This window comes from Acinonyx jubatus, chromosome B3 (genome assembly GCF_027475565.1).
Source record: "Acinonyx jubatus isolate Ajub_Pintada_27869175 chromosome B3, VMU_Ajub_asm_v1.0, whole genome shotgun sequence".
NCBI lineage: Eukaryota > Metazoa > Chordata > Mammalia > Carnivora > Felidae > Acinonyx > Acinonyx jubatus.
Genome location: NC_069386.1, coordinates 19,277,825 through 19,295,115, shown reverse-complemented (window position 1 = coordinate 19,295,115; position 17,291 = coordinate 19,277,825). Strand labels below are relative to the sequence as shown.

The following is a 17,291-nucleotide window of genomic DNA, read 5'->3' as shown; positions in this document are numbered from 1 at the left end:
CTCATGTGCTATTTAACCTTTAATTTTTTGAAGATAATCTTAAGATTTTCCTCCAGAGTTTTGATAATTTTTTTTTCCATTCCAGGTTGTTTATGATTTGGTTTTCTCCACAATGGTTTTGGTTTTGTTTTTGTTATAGTATAAGGTAAATCTTGGGGCATCTGGGTGGCTCAGTCGGTTAAGTGGCCGACTTCGGCTCAGGTCATGATCTTGCGGTTTGTGGGTTCGAGCCCCGCGTCGGACTCTGTGCTGATGGCCCGGAGCCTGGAGCCTGCTTCTGTTTCTGTGTCTCCCTCTCTCTCTGCCCCTTCCCCATTCGCGTTGTGTCTCTCTGTGCCTTTCAAAAATGAATAAATGTTAAAAAAAATTTTTTTAAGGTAAATCTTTTTTCTAAATTGCTAACAAATGACCAAATCAAAGACGGAATTGAAATGTTAAAAGTTGTTACAGACTCCTAGTCCTTGCTTGCTCACAGAAAACAATTTTAAAGCTGATTGACATGTTGACAGTCAGGTCAATGGAGGATTGATGGTGGCTTGTGCCTTAGGGTATTCGCTGAATCTGGGGAGCCCACCTAGAGAGTTTTATAGCACCTGCATAAAGCTGGGACCTCAGGGCATGAAAGGAAAAACAAGAAAAAAGAACCCTATGGCAGAACACATAAAACAAGTGGTTCAAAAGAAGTCCTAGTTTCAGTAAAGGTAAATAGACTAACTGCTTCATTTTAGATGACAAAAATTGTCATATTAGATTTTAAAAAAATATATTTTCTCTCGTGCCAAGTGTGTTTCTGGTGTCTACCAGCCCCATTGTCTATTTTTCTCCACCCCACTCTGCCTTAGGAGGCTGGCATCATCTCAGACTCTTTGCCTATGGCTTACGGTTAAGTTCAGCCAAGGCAAAACTCCAGAGGAAAATGGAGGGAGAAAAAAAATTTATTTATGAGTTTATTTTATTTTTTCCGCCAGCTGCCCTCAGCAGCCAGAGTTCCCCAGGGTCACAGTCCTGCCCCCAACCCTAGCCAGTAGAATAAAATAACCTAAGGTCTTAACACCAGTTCTGTTACTAGCCCCAGGGAACGCCACTATCCAAAGTTGTAACTTTGTTTTGCTCTGCTCACACCTTTGTAAACAGTCTCTTTATTAAAGCCTCCTTGGATTATCCCCCTTTAATTATGCTGTCTGCTTCCTGCTGGGACTGACCCTAAGAACTATGAAGAAGGGTCTCTAAAACAGAAAAACAACAAATAAACAAACAACCAGAAAAATTAAAAAATAAAGCAGATGGAGAAAGACATACGAAGAAAATACCAACCCAAAGAAAGCTGGTGTAGTTATATTAACATCAGACAAGCAGAAATGTCAGCACAGAAAGCATCATTAGCTCTAAAGAGTATTACCACACATTGATAAAAGATTTGGTTCAGTTCTAACACGGCCTCAAAACATAGAAAGCAAAAAACTGTTACAAGTACAAAGGGAAAAAGACAAACTCACACACTAAGTAGGAGATTTAACATGCTCGAATATATTTGATAGATAAAACAGGATTGAAGAATATAGGATTCAAACATCACAACTGACAAGTTATATCTAATGGGTCTGTCTAATGGGTCTATTGGTGGGTCTATACCCACCAACCGAAGAATAAAATTTCTTTTCAAGCATAAATGGAATATTTATGAAAATCAGCCACGTAGTGGGCTGGTTGGCAAGCTTCAGCATATTTCTAAGGATTGGTAGCATATAAACCCTGTTCTCTGACATTACACTTAAGTTAAAAATCAAAAGAAAAAGATGACTTAGAAAAAGCCCATACATTTGAAAATTGAAAAATGCTTCCGAATAACCCATGTGTCAAAAGAAAAAGATTATAATGTAAATTAGAAAATATATAGAACTACATGATAATAAAAATAGTACATATCCCAACAAGTGGAATGCCAGGAAAGTTGTGGAGTGAGGGAAATTTATGCATTAGGAAAGACAAAAGGCTAAAAATGAATGTGCTAAGCATCCAGCTTGAGATGGTAGAGAAAGACCAAAAACATCAATGCAAAGAAATAGGAAAGAAAGAATTTTTTTAATAGCGGGAATTAGTGAACTAGAAAACAAAAGTATGAAAGAGAGAATCAAGAAAACCATAAGTTAGTTTTTTGAGGAGACGAATAAAATTGATAAACCTCTAGGAGGATCAGTCAAGGAAAAAACTGAGACTATATCATTTCAGGAATGAAAATGAGGAACATTATTATAAATCCTGTATACGTTAAAATTGTTGTAAGAAGGTATGATAAACTTGTAACCAAAAGAAAAAAAGAAAGAAAGAAAAGAAATTTTAAGTGGAATGAGCAAATTCCAAGAAAAAAATACAACTTAGTAAAATTGACACAAGAAAAAAATAAAGATTGAAACTATCCTATTAAATTGATTATATAATTTAAAAGAAAACTCGGTTGTCTCAGTTGGTTAAGTGTCCGACTTTGGCTCAGGTCATGATTTTACACTCGCGGTTTGTGGGTTCAAGCCTGGCGTTGGGCTCTGTGCTGACAGCTCAGAGCCTGGAGCCTGCTTCAAATTCTGTGTCTCCCTCTCTCTCTGCTCCTCCCCTGTTCACTCTCTCTCTCTCAAAACTAAATAAACATTAAAAAAAATTAATTTAAAAAAAAGAAAAGAAAACTCAAGGATAACAATTCACCAGATAGATGAACTGGCAAATTCTACTAAACATTCAAATGGAAGAAATAATATCAATATTCTGTAAACTCTTTGAGACAGTTGAAAAAGGGGAAATGATCCCCAGTGGTTTAATGAAACCTGTATATCCTTGGTGCCAAATCCCAACAGCACAGTATGAGAATGGAGAATTTTCAGCCAGTCTCACTCAGGAGCATTAATACGAAAATTCCAAGCCCCATGTTAACAAACTAAATCCAACAATATTAAAAAGGTTTCTCTTCTTGTGCCTTTTTTTGGGAGGGAGGGTATTAAATAATTTTGAATATTACATTTATTTCCTTTTTGACTTTTTAGCAATATTTGTGTGTTCACTCTAAGGATTACGATATGTAGCCTTAATATATTACAGTTTACTTAGAATTAATATCGCACGGACTTCACCCTTCACAAATTTAAGAGCCTAACGACAGTGTCATTCTATTCTCCCACTCCCCACTTTGTGCTATAATTATGTCATATATTTTACTTCTCTCTATATTACCAACTCCATCAGACAGTGATATTTTTGCTTTACGCGGTCTTTGTCTTTTAAAGAAAGTAAGAGAAGGGGTCGCCTGGGTAACTCAGTCGGTTAAGTGTCTGACTTCGGTTCAGGTCATGATCACAACTGTCCATGAGTTCGAGCCTCGCATCAGGCTCTGTGCTGACAGTTCAGAACCTGGAGCCTGCTTTGGATTTTGTGTCTCCCTCTCTCTTTCTGCACTTCCCTTGCTCGTTCTCTCTCTCTCAGAAATAAACATTGAAAAATTTTTTAATAAACATTTTTAAAAAAAGAAAGTAAGAGAAGGAAAAAAGCTACTCTTTTTGTTTATCCACATACTTACCATTTCTGATGTTCTTTATTCTTTCCTATAGATACAGTTTTTTATCTGGTATCATTTTCCTTCTGCCTGAAGAATTTCCTTTATCATTTCTTATCATGTTGGCCTGCTGGCCATGAGTTTGCTCAGCTTAGGTTTATTTCAAAAAAAGTCTTTATTTCAACCAATTTTATTTGTTTGTTTTGAAAAATGTGTGTGTTTGCTTTGTTGACACATTGACTTTGTGCTTTGAGGAAATCATTGTGATGTTTCCATGTATCCACCTAGTTGTAAATAGTATTTTCATTTTATGGAATTCTGAGTCGGCAGTGTTTTTTTTTTTTAATTTCAGCAGTGTAAAGATATGCTTTGCTCTGACCTCCATTGTTTCTGATGGGAAGTGTTCACATTTACTATGTAAATGTTGTGTACATCTGAGCCACCTCATACACTGTGATGGCATTTTCTTTCTCATATTGCACAAGCCAGGAAGTTGGCCGTGTACAAAGTGAATAAACAAACAAAAAAATACGTTTCCATATTCCAGCACACAGAACTGTCAATCAGCTTTGTAGTGCCTCACTACTGAGGCACACCTCAGTACAAGGACCACCAGACATTTGAGGAAATTATCTGACATTAAAACAGAAACAAACTCGAACAGAGAAGAAACTCGGAGGGGAAGGAGCAAGGCAGAAAACTTCAGAAAAACTATAATTGTTTTTTTTAATATTTATCTTATTTTTAAGAGAGAGAGTGCTAGCCTGGGAGGGGCAGAGAGAGAGAGGGAGAGAGAGAATCCCAAGTAGGCTCCACACTGACAGCAGCGAGCCTGATTTGGGGCTTGAACTCATGAACAGTGATGCCCTGAGCCAAAGTCAGACACTCAACTGACTTTAACTGGTATTACAAAATAGAAAAATTTAGTTCCCCTGTGTAGGGAGAACACCAGTTATTCCCTAGTCTGTGTTCCTCCTGTGTGTCTACTATTCACACAAAACACTTCACCTCTGACACCTCTGGTCACCAAATGTGTGTTTTTTTCCCCCACAACAAGCAATTCTCAGTCACACCAGTTGGACGTCCTACAATTTAACTTGGTTCTGACACCATCAGAGATAGCGTTAGATCCCACAGCTTAAGGGCTCAGTCCCACAAAACTGCCCCTGGCTCCCCCTTACACACTCACATACACTTCAGAAGCCAGTAACAAGTCTGGGTTACCACCTGTGCTTTTGACCTACCAGCCAGAGATGGGTGCTCTAAAGACCTCCTCTTGGGATGCATTTAATTTGGGAGAATGACTCCCAAAACTCAGGGAAGCTCTTACTTACACTTATCCATTTGTTAAAGGAAATGGTAAAGGATACAGATAAATAGCCAGATGAAGAGATACACAAGGCGAGGTCTGGCAGGGCCCTGAGAGTAGGAGCTTTCATCTGTGCAGAGTTGGGGTGCGCCATTCTCCTGGTGTGTGTTTGCCGACCTAGAAGTTCACCAAACCATATACTGTTGGGATATTAAGGAGGCTTTCTCATATAGGCATAGTCCGTTACTATCTTTATTTTTAGCCCCTCCCTAGAGAAGTTGGGGGCAGGACTAAAGATTCCAAGCTACTAATCTTAGTTTAGTCTTTTTAGTGACCAACCCCCATCCAGGAGCTCGCCCAGAGTCACTTCCAGAGAACAAAGGATGCTCCTTATTATCACTTAGGAGTTTGCAAGGGTTTAGGAGTCCTGCGTTAGGGACAGGGTCAAAGACAAATGTTTTAACAAGAGATGTTCCTATTGTCCTTATCACTTAGGAAATAACAAGGGTCTCAGGAGCTCTGTACCAGGAACTAGGGCAGAGACCAATATATAAATTCCGTTATCTCATAGGTGTCCTCAGGGAAGAGAAGAGAAAATATTTCATCTATAAACCAAGAACAGGATTCTGTATTATAAAAAAAGAACATTGGGAGAACCAGATAAATACTTTGAAAATTTTAAGCGTGAGGCAAAACTTAGGAAGTCAATAGATAGGTTAGAAGCCCTGAGGAAATCTCCCACAAAATGAAATGGGAGGAAGGTGGGGGAGAAGACACTGAATACTGACCCAGTAAGAAATCATGTCAACAGAGTGTTGGGTATATGGGGAAGGATGTGAGTATATGAGGGATGGCGTGAAAGTGGGGCTTCTTCTCCATATCCTAGGTAGGATGTCACTGGATGGTGTCTAAAACTGAGAAACCAAGGGCGCCGGGTGGCTCAGTTGGTTAAGCATCTGACTCTTGATTTCAGCTCAGGTCTTGATCTGACATTCGTGAGATGGAGCTTCGCATTGGGCTCTCCACTGACAGTGTGCATCCTGTTGGATTCTCTTCCCTCTCTCTTTCTCTCTTTCTCTCTCAAAATAAATAAATGAACTTTAAAAAAAAACCATGAGAAACCAGGACATAGCATACACACATTTAATCAAGCAATGAGGTACTAAGTGCTAGAATAGACGCTCTGAGTGTGAAAAGATACCGTGTCCCAAAAAAGGACTCAGAGAGGGAGGGGGCAGTAACAGAAAGACTAGACTGTGTACCATTGCTTGACTTTTCAAACTGTGAATTCATTACTTTGAAAAAAGCAAAAAAAAAAAAAAAAAACACGTTAAAAAGATGGTATCCTACCTAACCTTAGGGTGCCATTAAGGAAAATGCTATTTTGTGCATTGCCGTACAGGACCACTATTGTTCTTTACTGAATTCGTACTTGTTCTACCTTCACCTGAATGAACACTAGCACTTAGGATTCTTAGATCCTTTTCCGGGTACTGAAAACACCATCTTTAATGGTTTTTATGACTACAAGATTGTAGGGAAGATTCTCTCATCCCCCCTGTCTTGCACTGGGCTCTGAGGGAAACATGCACAGGTGTGCGTGTGTGTGCGCCTACATGCGCACACATGGTGGCCCACATGTGTGGACACTCTTCCTTGTCCTTTCCACGTTGTTTCCTAAATTCCCTTCATTCTCCTCCCTCTTAGTTGCCATAATATGGATTTAAAGTGCATTTTTAATTATGTGTTAAATTTATTGAGTAAATGTTGGGGTTTCTTTCTGTCTATAATACACACGTGTGTATGTGTCTGTGTATACATATATATATATATATATACAGTATTTCATATAATAGCTTTATTGAAATATAGTGAACTATAATCCACATACCATAAAATCCTCCCTTTAAAGTGTTTTTGTATATTTTTATAAACAGATGGAGGTGAGCCTTTTTTATTCCTTCCACCAAAACCTCTTCATTAAACTTCATAAACTTTGTAAGTCAGGTTCACTGGCCCTTATGTGGAAAAAACTTCCACTGGGTTGGGGCTGGAGGGAGGGCAGAGACTGAAATGTATTTCTTTCTTAATTTTTTTTTTTAGGTCTCTCTTTCTTTACTATGTTTTGACTAAAGAATTTCTCCCTGCATGTTTTCAATATAAGGGCAGGGGAGGATTAATAAATTCTTTATTGTTAATAACTTCTTATGCCCAAAGAAAACCCAAGAATTCAAAAGTATTAGCTCAGAGTTCTTAGCCTAACAAAAACTTTCCCCCACTTCTACCCTCTTTGTCTCCAATTGTAAATTCCCCTCTCAAGGATTTTTAATGCTTCACTCAAAATATGAGGCAAAGAAAAGCTTTATTACTGCTGGTACTTTCCTATTGGCAAATTCAACCGTAATCTTCCTTAATTCTGGTTCTTCCTTTGAATAATAGGAATAATCCTGTTTGTTCATTACCAATTCAATTCATCAAGGGGAAATGCTGCACTGAAGATAGTGAATGATGATAAAGCCATTTATTGGCATTAGCCAGGATTATCATGTGCCTGGGACACAATTACTGTTGCCTGGGCTTTGCTGGTGACATCTGGAGGCAGAGTCCTGACAGTGCTGGCCCCAAGCAGCTAAGCAGGTGGATTTGTTGTTCTTTCTTTACAATCTCAGGAGGCTGATGGAAAGAAAAACCAAAGAATTTGGATTTGGATGTCTTTTAAGACCTCCCTGCTGGAAATTAAGGAATTAATGGAACTGCTTGGTTTTTGTCCCAGTAAACTTGAACAGGCATGCTGAGTGTCCTGAATAGTAAATAATACATTCTGGCTAAATGCTTTGTCCAAAGCAGGCCAACGTTTTTCAATCATCCTGCCCCTGGACGGCAGTTCTGTCGAGTGTGGACCCAGTCCTGGTCTGGGGTAGCCCCAGCTATGTTCTCCTTCTACTTTTCTGTGGTTCTTCCACATTCACATGTCTCATCTCCCCCAGAGCGAGGGCAGACTCTGGGGATGGTTAGCGTGGAGGGAGCTGACACTGGGGACCGGGCCACACACTAGGACCTCTTTCTACTTCTCTGGGCCCCTCCTCATGTGACCAAGTTATAGCACTGTTCATAATTGCAAATTGGAAACAACCTAAATGCCCACCAATAGGAGACTGTTAAATGATTCAACGTCTCTCTGCTGCAGGGGTGGGAAGGTCATCGAGATGCCTTGCTAATGGAAGAAGCAAGGTTCAGAAGGTGTAGCAGGTGTGTTGATAAAGGGGACAGGACAAAATATATATGCTCATATCTGCTTGGTAAAGAATAAAAAGAATAAAATGCTTCTGGAAGGGTACATAAGAAACAAGTAATGGGGTCACTTGTGATGAGAAAGATGGTGGCCAGGGGACAGGGCTAGAGGAAGACTTCCACCATATTCCCTTTTATACCTTTGGATTTTTAGCTATTCATATTCATTCATATTTATTACTTATTCAGAAACATAAACCCAAAGCCCCAAGTATCCCGTTTTTTTCTTTGAGTATACAACCTCCCCCTTTTTTTCATTAAACTTAGATTTCTTCTCAAATTGTATATGTGAGGGTCACCTGTGTGGCTCAGTCGGTTAAGCATCCAACTTCGGCTCAGGTCATGATCTCACAGTTTGTAGATTCAAGCCCCTGTGCTGCCAGCTCAGAGCCTGGAGCCTGCTTTGGATTCTGTGTGTGTCTCTCTCTCAAAAATAAATAAACATTAAAAAACAAATTTTTAATTATATATCTGAAAGGTAACATATGCTGTGGCTTAAAAACAAAACAGAACAAAAATCCGACAGTCCCTAAGGGAATACAGTAAAAATGAAGTCTTTTTCCTATTCCTGAACTGCAGCCTCCCCTCCTACCATCCCAAGGCAGCTCCTCCTGCTGGTTTCTTAATATTTTTTTTTCCTTTCAGTTTTATTGAGATATGACTGGCACTCAGCATTGTAGAAGTTTATGATGTACAGGGGTACCTGGGTGGCTCATTCGGTTAAGGGTCTGACATGATCTTGCACAATGAATTCAAGCCCAGCATCGGCTCTCTGCTGTCAGCACAGAGCCCTCTGTGGAAACTCTGTCCCCGTCTCTCTCATTGCCCCTCCCCCCCAAATGAATAAACATTAAAAAAAAAAAAGAAAAGAAACTATTTAAAAAAAATTTTTATGTTTATTTACTTCTGAGACAGAGACAGAGCATGAGTGGGGGAGGGGCAGAGAGAATCAGAAGCAGGCTCCAGGCTCCGAGCTGTCAACACAGAGCCCGACACGGGGCTTGAACTCACAAACCGTGAGATCATGACCTGAGCCGAAGTTCGTCGCTCAACCGACTGAGCCACCCAGGCTTCCCGAAAAGAAACTATTTTAAAAAAAGAAGAAGTTTATGATGTATAGCATAATGACCTGACTTACCTAGATTGTGTGTAGTTACCACAATAAGTGAGTCAATATCCGTTGTCTCATAAACACACACACACACACACACACAGAAAAAAAATGATTTTTCTCCTTGTGCTGAGAACTTTGAGGATCTACTGTCTTGGTTTCTTTGAATTCCTCCTGCTCCCCCTCCCTCCGCTGGGTGCTTGCTGATCCTGAGCTCAGAGCAGCCTCTTTTGTTTGTCCTACCAAAGCCCTATCTGAAAATACGAGTCTAATTTTAGTGGTGAGGGCTTTCGTGGGTGTTTTGGGAGACACGATACAGGGCGGAAACAGGTCTTGACTCAAATGACAGCTTACAGAGCCTTGTTCCCTGTCGTGTGGTCCTCGTGCTCCCCCTTAATCGGTTCCTCACCCTGCAGTTAACGTGCCCGGCTCCTCTGTGGTTTTGAAATCTGGCTCTAATTTGGTCTTCAGAAGTTGAGAACGGATGACAGTTCATAATCAGGGACTGTGTTTTCTGCACCTGCACCCGGGTGAAGTGCTTCTCATGGTGTTAGGGAAATGGTCACGGAGTGTTTAAAAGAACCAGGCCCTTTGGAAGTCCATGTACTGGGAAATAGCTCAGGAATATTTTTGCAAATTCAAGGACCTGCATCCTCTAGCCCTGGCCAGGCCGGGAAAGGCCCAGGTGACGTGGGGCCTGACTTGGAACAGCTTGAGGGCTGCAGGCTTTCGGGGCCTGGGACCTTGGTTAGCTAGAGTGTGGCTCTGTGCCACATTGTGTAACTGAATCAAAATCAGACACCATTTAGAAGAGCACAATAAGGGGCACCTGGGTGGCTCAGTCCATTAAGTCTGCTCAGGTCATGATCTCACCCTTGATGGGGTTGAGCCCCGTGTCGGGCTCTGTGCAGACACCTCAGAGCCTAGAGCCTGCTTCAGATTCTGTGTTTCCCTCTCTCTCTGCCCCTCCCCTGCTTGCACTCTGTCTCTCTCTCAAAAATAATTAAACATTAAAAAATTAAAAAAAAAAAGGGGGGTACAACACAGTAAGTTTTAAGTGTGGCCTGGTATTTGCAGGCCAGTCCTGCCTCTGTCCTCCTAGGACAGTGTGGGTTTTAGCCCACAGGCTTCTGGGGTATGTGGACAAGCAGGAGCCCGTGTTGTAGAATTTAGGGAGTCCAAGGGATTCCTGGAACTGGAATAAAAGTTAAAGTTATACCGGCAGAGCTGACCATGTGGCAAAAATAGTGTATAGACAGATATCTAAAGACAGATGGCCTGCCTTTCAGAGGAAAGAAGTGGAATAGTGTGAACAGAAGCGACAATAAAAACACAAATCACTTAGGGACTAATCAGAGCAATAATTCCCGTCACCTAAAGCATTCCGATTGCCAAGAAACCCAATGATAGAAAATGAAGAGGAAGCCAGAGATTTTTCCCAGCTGACACAGATACGAAGCTGGCAAAGACACTGTCCCTAGCTTGGGTCACCGTGGCCTGTCATGAGGGTTCATTGAGGTGGCTCACAGCTGCATGGTTGCTGGGGTGGAGAGGCAGTGAGTCCTTCAGCATGAACAGTGTGTCCCCTGCTGGCCACATTGGACCTTGGCCTCTCATTTGCACAAGAATAACAGCAATGACCTCCTCAATATGGTCTCACCTCCCTGAATGCTGGGAACACATAGTTAGGAAGGGAAGCTCAGACCCGTGGTGCGCGTAGCTGGGCCAGCCCCAGGCATATCTAACTTGGCTTCTACTGTGTTTTATAAGATCAGGGATTTCACCTACAAATTGCAGGCCAGATTTCCACTTCTCTGTACACCTGGGAAGACCTAGCAGCATGGGCCATCATTCCCACATGGAAGTAGACGGTGGGGTCCCCACCCCTGTTCACTCATGGCTGGGCACACTGCCCTTACCCCTCCTCCCCAAGCTTCTCACTTCCCCATGCACAATCCAGCCTCTGTGCCATTCATCCTGGCTTTTTTTTTTTTTAAGTTTATTTATTTTGAGAAAGAGAAGAGAGAGAAAGTGCGCAAGCATGAGCAGGGGAGGGGCAGAGAGAGAGAATCCCAAGCAGGCTCCACACTGCCAGCACAGAGCCTGAAGTGGGGGTTGAACTTACGAACCGAGAGATCGTGACCCAAGCCGAAATCAAGAGTTAGATGCCCAACTGACTGAACCACCCAGGTGCCCCCATCCTGCCATTTTTGAGGACATCCTCTCTACACCCAGCATCTGGGGACATTTGGGTTTGCACTGCTATTCCCACCCTACCACACTTCCCACCCACCTTGGCGGGCTACATAGGAAGGATCCCAAGACCAATCTTCGTGTGATCCAGGGTCAAGGATGCAAATAGCAGGACTCCTCGGTATATGGAATCCAGCTTTCACATTTGGAAGCAAATGGGAAAAGGCTCAGGGCCAGGCCCCAGGTCCACCCACTGGATAGTCCAAGAGGGCAAGGAAGCCAATCAGCAGAGCCATGGTGAGACTGGGGGACAGAGAACATGGCCTGGGCAGTTGGCACGTCCTTGGTTCTCCGGTGACTAGATGGTGGGTGAAGAGCCCCCAGGAGGAGCCCTGTGCCTGGTTCTTCTGTGAGTGATGGCGGCCTCGGGCCAGGCGCCTCAAGGACTTTCTGAGGGAGGTTTCATGGCTGTCCGGTAACTCTGGGCTTGGTGTCTTCCAGGGAAATTGAAAGAATGGAGCCTCATCTTGTACGGCACAGCGGAGCACCCATACAACACTTTCATTTCCCATCAGTCTCGCTCTCGGATGCTGGAGCTTTCGACCCCGGAGCTGGAGCCACCCAAGGCCGCTCTGTCACCGCCCCAGGCCGAGGTTCCTGAGGACGAAGAAGACTACACAGGTAATGAACCCGAAGCCAAGGGAGATGGCAAACCTCAGCGAGTTTTGGTTTTCCACTGTTGGCTCTTAAAACGTGGGGTTATACCTGGCAAAAGCGGGGATTGTGATGGTAGGTCTTCCTCCCTTTCTGGAAGTTGTAATAATGATGGCAATTTACACCCACACAGCTCCTTCCACCCACGGCTCTCCTAATATCTTACAGACCAGTAAGTATGCTTCGAACCAGTAAGTATTCTCCAACCTTACAAGGCTGGGAAACAGAAGGTTCTATATGCCCAACCAGAACTGGGACTTGCCTCCTGGTTAATGAGCCCCCTCCTGGGGCACCCACTTATTTCAGAGTCCCTCGTCTCATGCCTCAACCTCCTGACCCTCTCAAATCCATCCACTTTCTGTCCCTATGGCCAGAATGTGGGAAGGACGAGGGTCGAAATGGGCCCAGAAAGGTTGGGTTGAATGAGCATAGCCAGATAGCCAGGAGAGGAACTTACAGTGCTGGTCTTGACTGGCCTTGAGAGCTGGGATGAAGACTCCAGGAGAGAGTCTTAGCTCTGAATGTCAGTAGATAACTGATGCCACTGGAAGGAACTTAAGAATCTCACAGGAGAGGCACCTGGGTGGCTCCGTCGGTTGAGCATCCGACTCTTGATCTTAGCTCAGGTCTTGATCTCAGGGTCATGAGTTCAAGCCATGCACTGGTGTGGAGCCTACTTAAACAACAACAACAAAAAAATCTCACAGAAAGTAAAGATGCCTCGTGCAAATGCTTCTTCTCCAGCCATACCATTGCTGGGAGGTGGGAGGTGCCCCTGGCTCTGGACCTCCAGTGCCCGCGTGGAGGCAGCAGCCTGGAGAGGGCTTCTGGCATATCTAGCCTCTGGGCTGGGCGCAGTCATGATTAGCACATTAGGTAGAAAGCTGTTCCTTTCCCTCTGCACCAACCCACAGTGATTTGTGAGAAGCTGAGTGTTTCTGGTTGGGCATATTTTGCTTAGGTAAATATTACAGTTGTTTGATAAATGATGGGTGATATCTAAGGATATTGATGTTTTGAATTATCTAATAGCTTCTGAAAAAAGAAAAGTAACAAAATGGAGAATTCCACTGATACATATCAAGCATAAATTACGGTTGATTCCATTTTAAATTTCTTCTACCATTCCTTTAAAATGGAGCATTGAATTATGTATGGATTAATCTGCTCTGTTTCCACCTGCGATTTATAAATGGTGGCAAGATTCAGTAATTATTAATAAAGGACTAATTTTTTTTTCCTTAAAATCTGCTACTGACTCTACCCTTACACTGTCCTGGAATCTCACAATATGACTGCCCTGTAGCCCAAGTCACTTAGTCTTTCCCAAGTATGGCCTAGATGGATAGAGGATGTCTCTGTGGGAATGGAAAGTGTTCCTGACTCTCGGGGAAGGTCCCTACAATCTTGGGGCAAGTGGGATGGGCAGGCCAGTAACAGCAGGTAGAGACAGAGATGGGGAGAGAGCAAGAGTGGGGTGATGTGGAGGGCAATGGGAGAGGAGGGGAAAAAGAGGAGGAGGAGCGGGGGAGGAGGAAGCAGCCATGTTAGATTCCATAGTCAAGGGGCGCCTGGGTGGCTCAGTGGGTTAAGTGTCTGACTCTCAGCTTCAGCTTAGATCATGATCTCACAATTTCATGATTTCAAGCCCCTCATTGGGCTGTGTGCTCACAGTGCAGAGTCTGCTTGGGATTCTCTCTGTCTCTCCCTCTCTCTCTACCCCTCCCCCACTCATGTTGTCTCTGCCTATCTCAAATAAATAAACTTAAAAAAGATCTTTTTTAATATATAAAAAATAAAAAAGATTCCACTTTCAAGGGCTTGTCCATGCCTCTTCCAGAAGCTCAGTCACAGATAAGCCTCAGGGCAGAAACTCAGGGAAAGAGACAGGGTGGAGGGAAGGGTGATTTTGAGGTAGGCCCATGATTATTATCAGCTTTCTGCAGTTTTAGCACAGAGGTACAGCAGGTTGAAGCAGGGATTTTCCGGGGTGGTTATACTAGGAAGAAGGTTCTTAAGAATTTGGAGAACTGGCATGGGCAGAGGTGCACAGGGGTGATGAGTTGCAGCCTGGTGGTACTCCACCTGGGCCCTGTGCACCAGAGAGCAGTTACCGTGTCAGGAAGGGGTAGAGAGGTCTGATGGAACAGTGGTCCCAGGGGTCAGCAGCAGGGGGCACAGGACAGCACTGCGTCCAAGGTAGTGGTGGAATCTGGGGTCCCCAAAGTAAAAGAGTATGTGGAAATCCAACTTAGAGAGGAGGGCTTGGAGATCGGGGGGGCTGGTGAGTCCAGCAGGAAGTGGGGGGCAGTAGCCACATGGGCTGGGTGAGGTACCAGGGAAACTGGGGTCGATGGCCTACCTGCTGGGACAGAGCCGCCTGGTGGCTGAGGAGCAGCGGGAGGTCCCTGGAGAGCAAGCACCAGACATGGCAGAGAGCAAGGCTGCCCCAGTGACCCACCTAGGATGCTTGGTTGAAGAGCAGGCCCAGGGCTGGGCCCCACCTCAGAGGTGGATTCAGCAGGTCTGGGGATGCTCAGTGGCTGTCCTGGGTGACTCCACGTAGTGTGATGATGATGGCAGGACATAGGGTGGTGCTCAGGCTGCTATGAGAGAGTGGCCTCCAGGGAAGGACAGAATGTCATGAGGATGAAGGGAAGCTAAGGTAAGTGCAGGACAGTGTGGTCAGCCCCACGGGACTGAGGGAAGCCAAGAGCCCATGCAGCCTTTGCCTGGATGCATTCCAGGACAGCTCAACAGGCACAGGGGAATTGATTCGCAGGACACGTGGCATGTCCAGTGCAGGACATTGTCAGGTCATGGACTTTGGGCACATTAGCACTCACCCAGCAGAATAGAGCCATCAGGGAAGAGATCAGACCTGCAGTGAAAGTGGTCTGTTATTCTCTTCCATACCTCTCGTCTGCAGTCAGCCACCTTTGTCCCTGCCACTCCACTTCATGTCTGCTGGTGTGCCAGTGACATGCCAGCACACTCTTCCTGGACAGCATGAACGACAGGGGAAAGATCGTGATACTTAGGCAGTCCTAAGTATCTAAGCGTCTTCAGAAACTGGTCTAAGCGTCTTATGACAAAGGCCATTGAGAATTCCCAAGTTGCTTTCTAACACTTGTTTGTGGGGATTTTTTTAAGTTAATTTATTTATTTTGAGAGAGAGAGAGAGAGAGAGAGAGAGAGGAAGAGAGAGAGAGAGAGCACTTGCAAGCATACAAGCAGGGGAGAGGCAGGGGCGGGGTGGGGGGGGGAGAGAGAGAATACCAAGCAGGCTCTGCAGATGCTTACCCAACTGAGCCACCCAGGTGCCCCTGTTTGTGGGTTGTTGTTTTTTTAATCCTGGATTTTCTCCACAAAAGATTTAAGGTAGAGATTTCAAATAAGCCTGTGTCATTCTAACACCCAGTAGGTGGGAGTTGGCAGACTGTCAGCACATGAATCACACTCCCCCTTGTATCTGGAACCTTGGGAAATGACACAGGATGGCAGTGGGTCTTTGAAGAATTTTCATGCTAATTGAGGAAAGAGGAAAAACAAATACAAATGGCAACAAAAATAACATATGCTTACCCAGAGAATGTGTTACAGCTGTACCAGAAAACACACACACACACACACACACACACACACACACACACAATCTTAGGAGTGATGGAGTAAGCAGGATAAGTGGTAAATCTACCAACCAGGTAGATTTAATCCAAGAACAATTCATCGAGAGGCGAATTTTGACATTGGGCTTTTGGAGACAACTCAAGTAGACAGCTGTAGGAGAGGTGCTTACAGACGCTCATCTAAGCGTCCTGCCTTGGACAATATCTTACCACACTCTTCACTGGGGCTGGACACGGCTGGTTAGCCAGATGCCCTGATGGGGTTTTGCTGTTACTGTTAGGGGGACCCCAGCCTTGTGTGGAGCTCCCTTGGGGTTATTAACTAACTTCTCCACCACAAAGAGGCCCCAGGAGGGAGGAGGAAGGTGAAGTCCACATGCCATGAACCAGGCCTTCTCCCAAGGCTATCCCTCTCTTGGTACGTCCTAGACTGCTCTGTTTGTGGATGGTGAGGTTACCTGCACTTTCCCAATTTCCACCCATATTTCTTTCATCCATTCTCCTACCCTTCAGCTTCTCAGCAAATATTTAGTTGGCACCTGCCCTATGCCAGACACCTTTCTAGGTGCTGGGAATATAGCAATAAACACCCTAGTCCAGATCCAGCCTCTTGAAGCTTCTGTCTCCCGTGCTGGGAGAGAGTAGGGAAATTGGTCTGTCTCTTCCTTGTCCCCCCCCCAAACCTCCTTAAGATTAAAGAAACTGTTTACTTTATCAAGTAAGACAGACCTCCTGCCTCCATTGGCCTTGGGGAGAAACCACTACAGAAGGCAGATAGTCCTCATGGTGGTGTATCCTGAGGCCCCCACGGCTCGGGCTGGGTGGAAGGTCAGAGCCCAGTGGCCAAACTCATAGGTGTCTTCTGCGCAGTGGGTAATTGAAAAACAATGTGCCAGGAAGCAAGGATTTGCTTGGAAATCTGGAAATGGCCCGGAATGAGGTGGACAAGAATCAAATCAAATGAGAACTGACTGCAAAATAGCCTGACAGTCTGGAGCTGGGGAAGGGGGCGGGGTGAGGGTAGCCTCCATGATAAGCTTTGTGCATGTCAGGCCATGCACTAGAACTCTACCCGCAGCAAAGCCCTCCCCAGCCCAGACCAGTGTATTCCCAGGGACAAGCTCAGCTTTGAAAGGGGTTCACAGTGGGACCCACAATGAAAACTTTGGAAATATCAACAACAGTAAACCTTCAGGGAGGGAAGCAAAATAAACCGGGTCTAACACTAGGAAGGTCCGCAGGCCCTTTAAGGACGAATGAAGAGGGCTTTGTGTACCTCAGCAAAGACCCATTGTGGGCAACAGAGAATGGGGACTTTTGTCTGTGCCTGCATCCCCATGAAATGCTGGTGGCCAGCAAATCACCTCTTCTTTGCTTCTGAACTCACTCCCCACCCCTTCCAACAACTCAAACCTTACAGAAGGCTTTTTTCTTCTAAAGACTCCAAAGCCTTTGTAATACCCCACTGGACACCTCCCCACATGGGGCAGTTTTCTGGAACCATTG

At 44.4% G+C, this 17,291-nt stretch overlaps 1 protein-coding gene across 2 annotated transcripts in view; it reads left to right on the top strand.

Moving 5' to 3' along the window:
- Nucleotides 1–17,291, top strand: part of PCSK6 (proprotein convertase subtilisin/kexin type 6) — a 191,200-nt gene that overhangs the window by 153,055 nt on the left and 20,854 nt on the right. The window contains exons 14-15 of one of the 2 annotated variants that reach the window (XM_053223634.1): nucleotides 11,944–12,123; nucleotides 12,290–12,328. In XM_053223634.1, the coding sequence (XP_053079609.1) occupies nucleotides 11,944–12,123; nucleotides 12,290–12,328 (219 nt within the window). The remainder of the gene's footprint in view (nucleotides 1–11,943; nucleotides 12,124–12,289; nucleotides 12,329–17,291) is intronic. The other variant, XM_053223635.1, reaches the window with a different exon arrangement.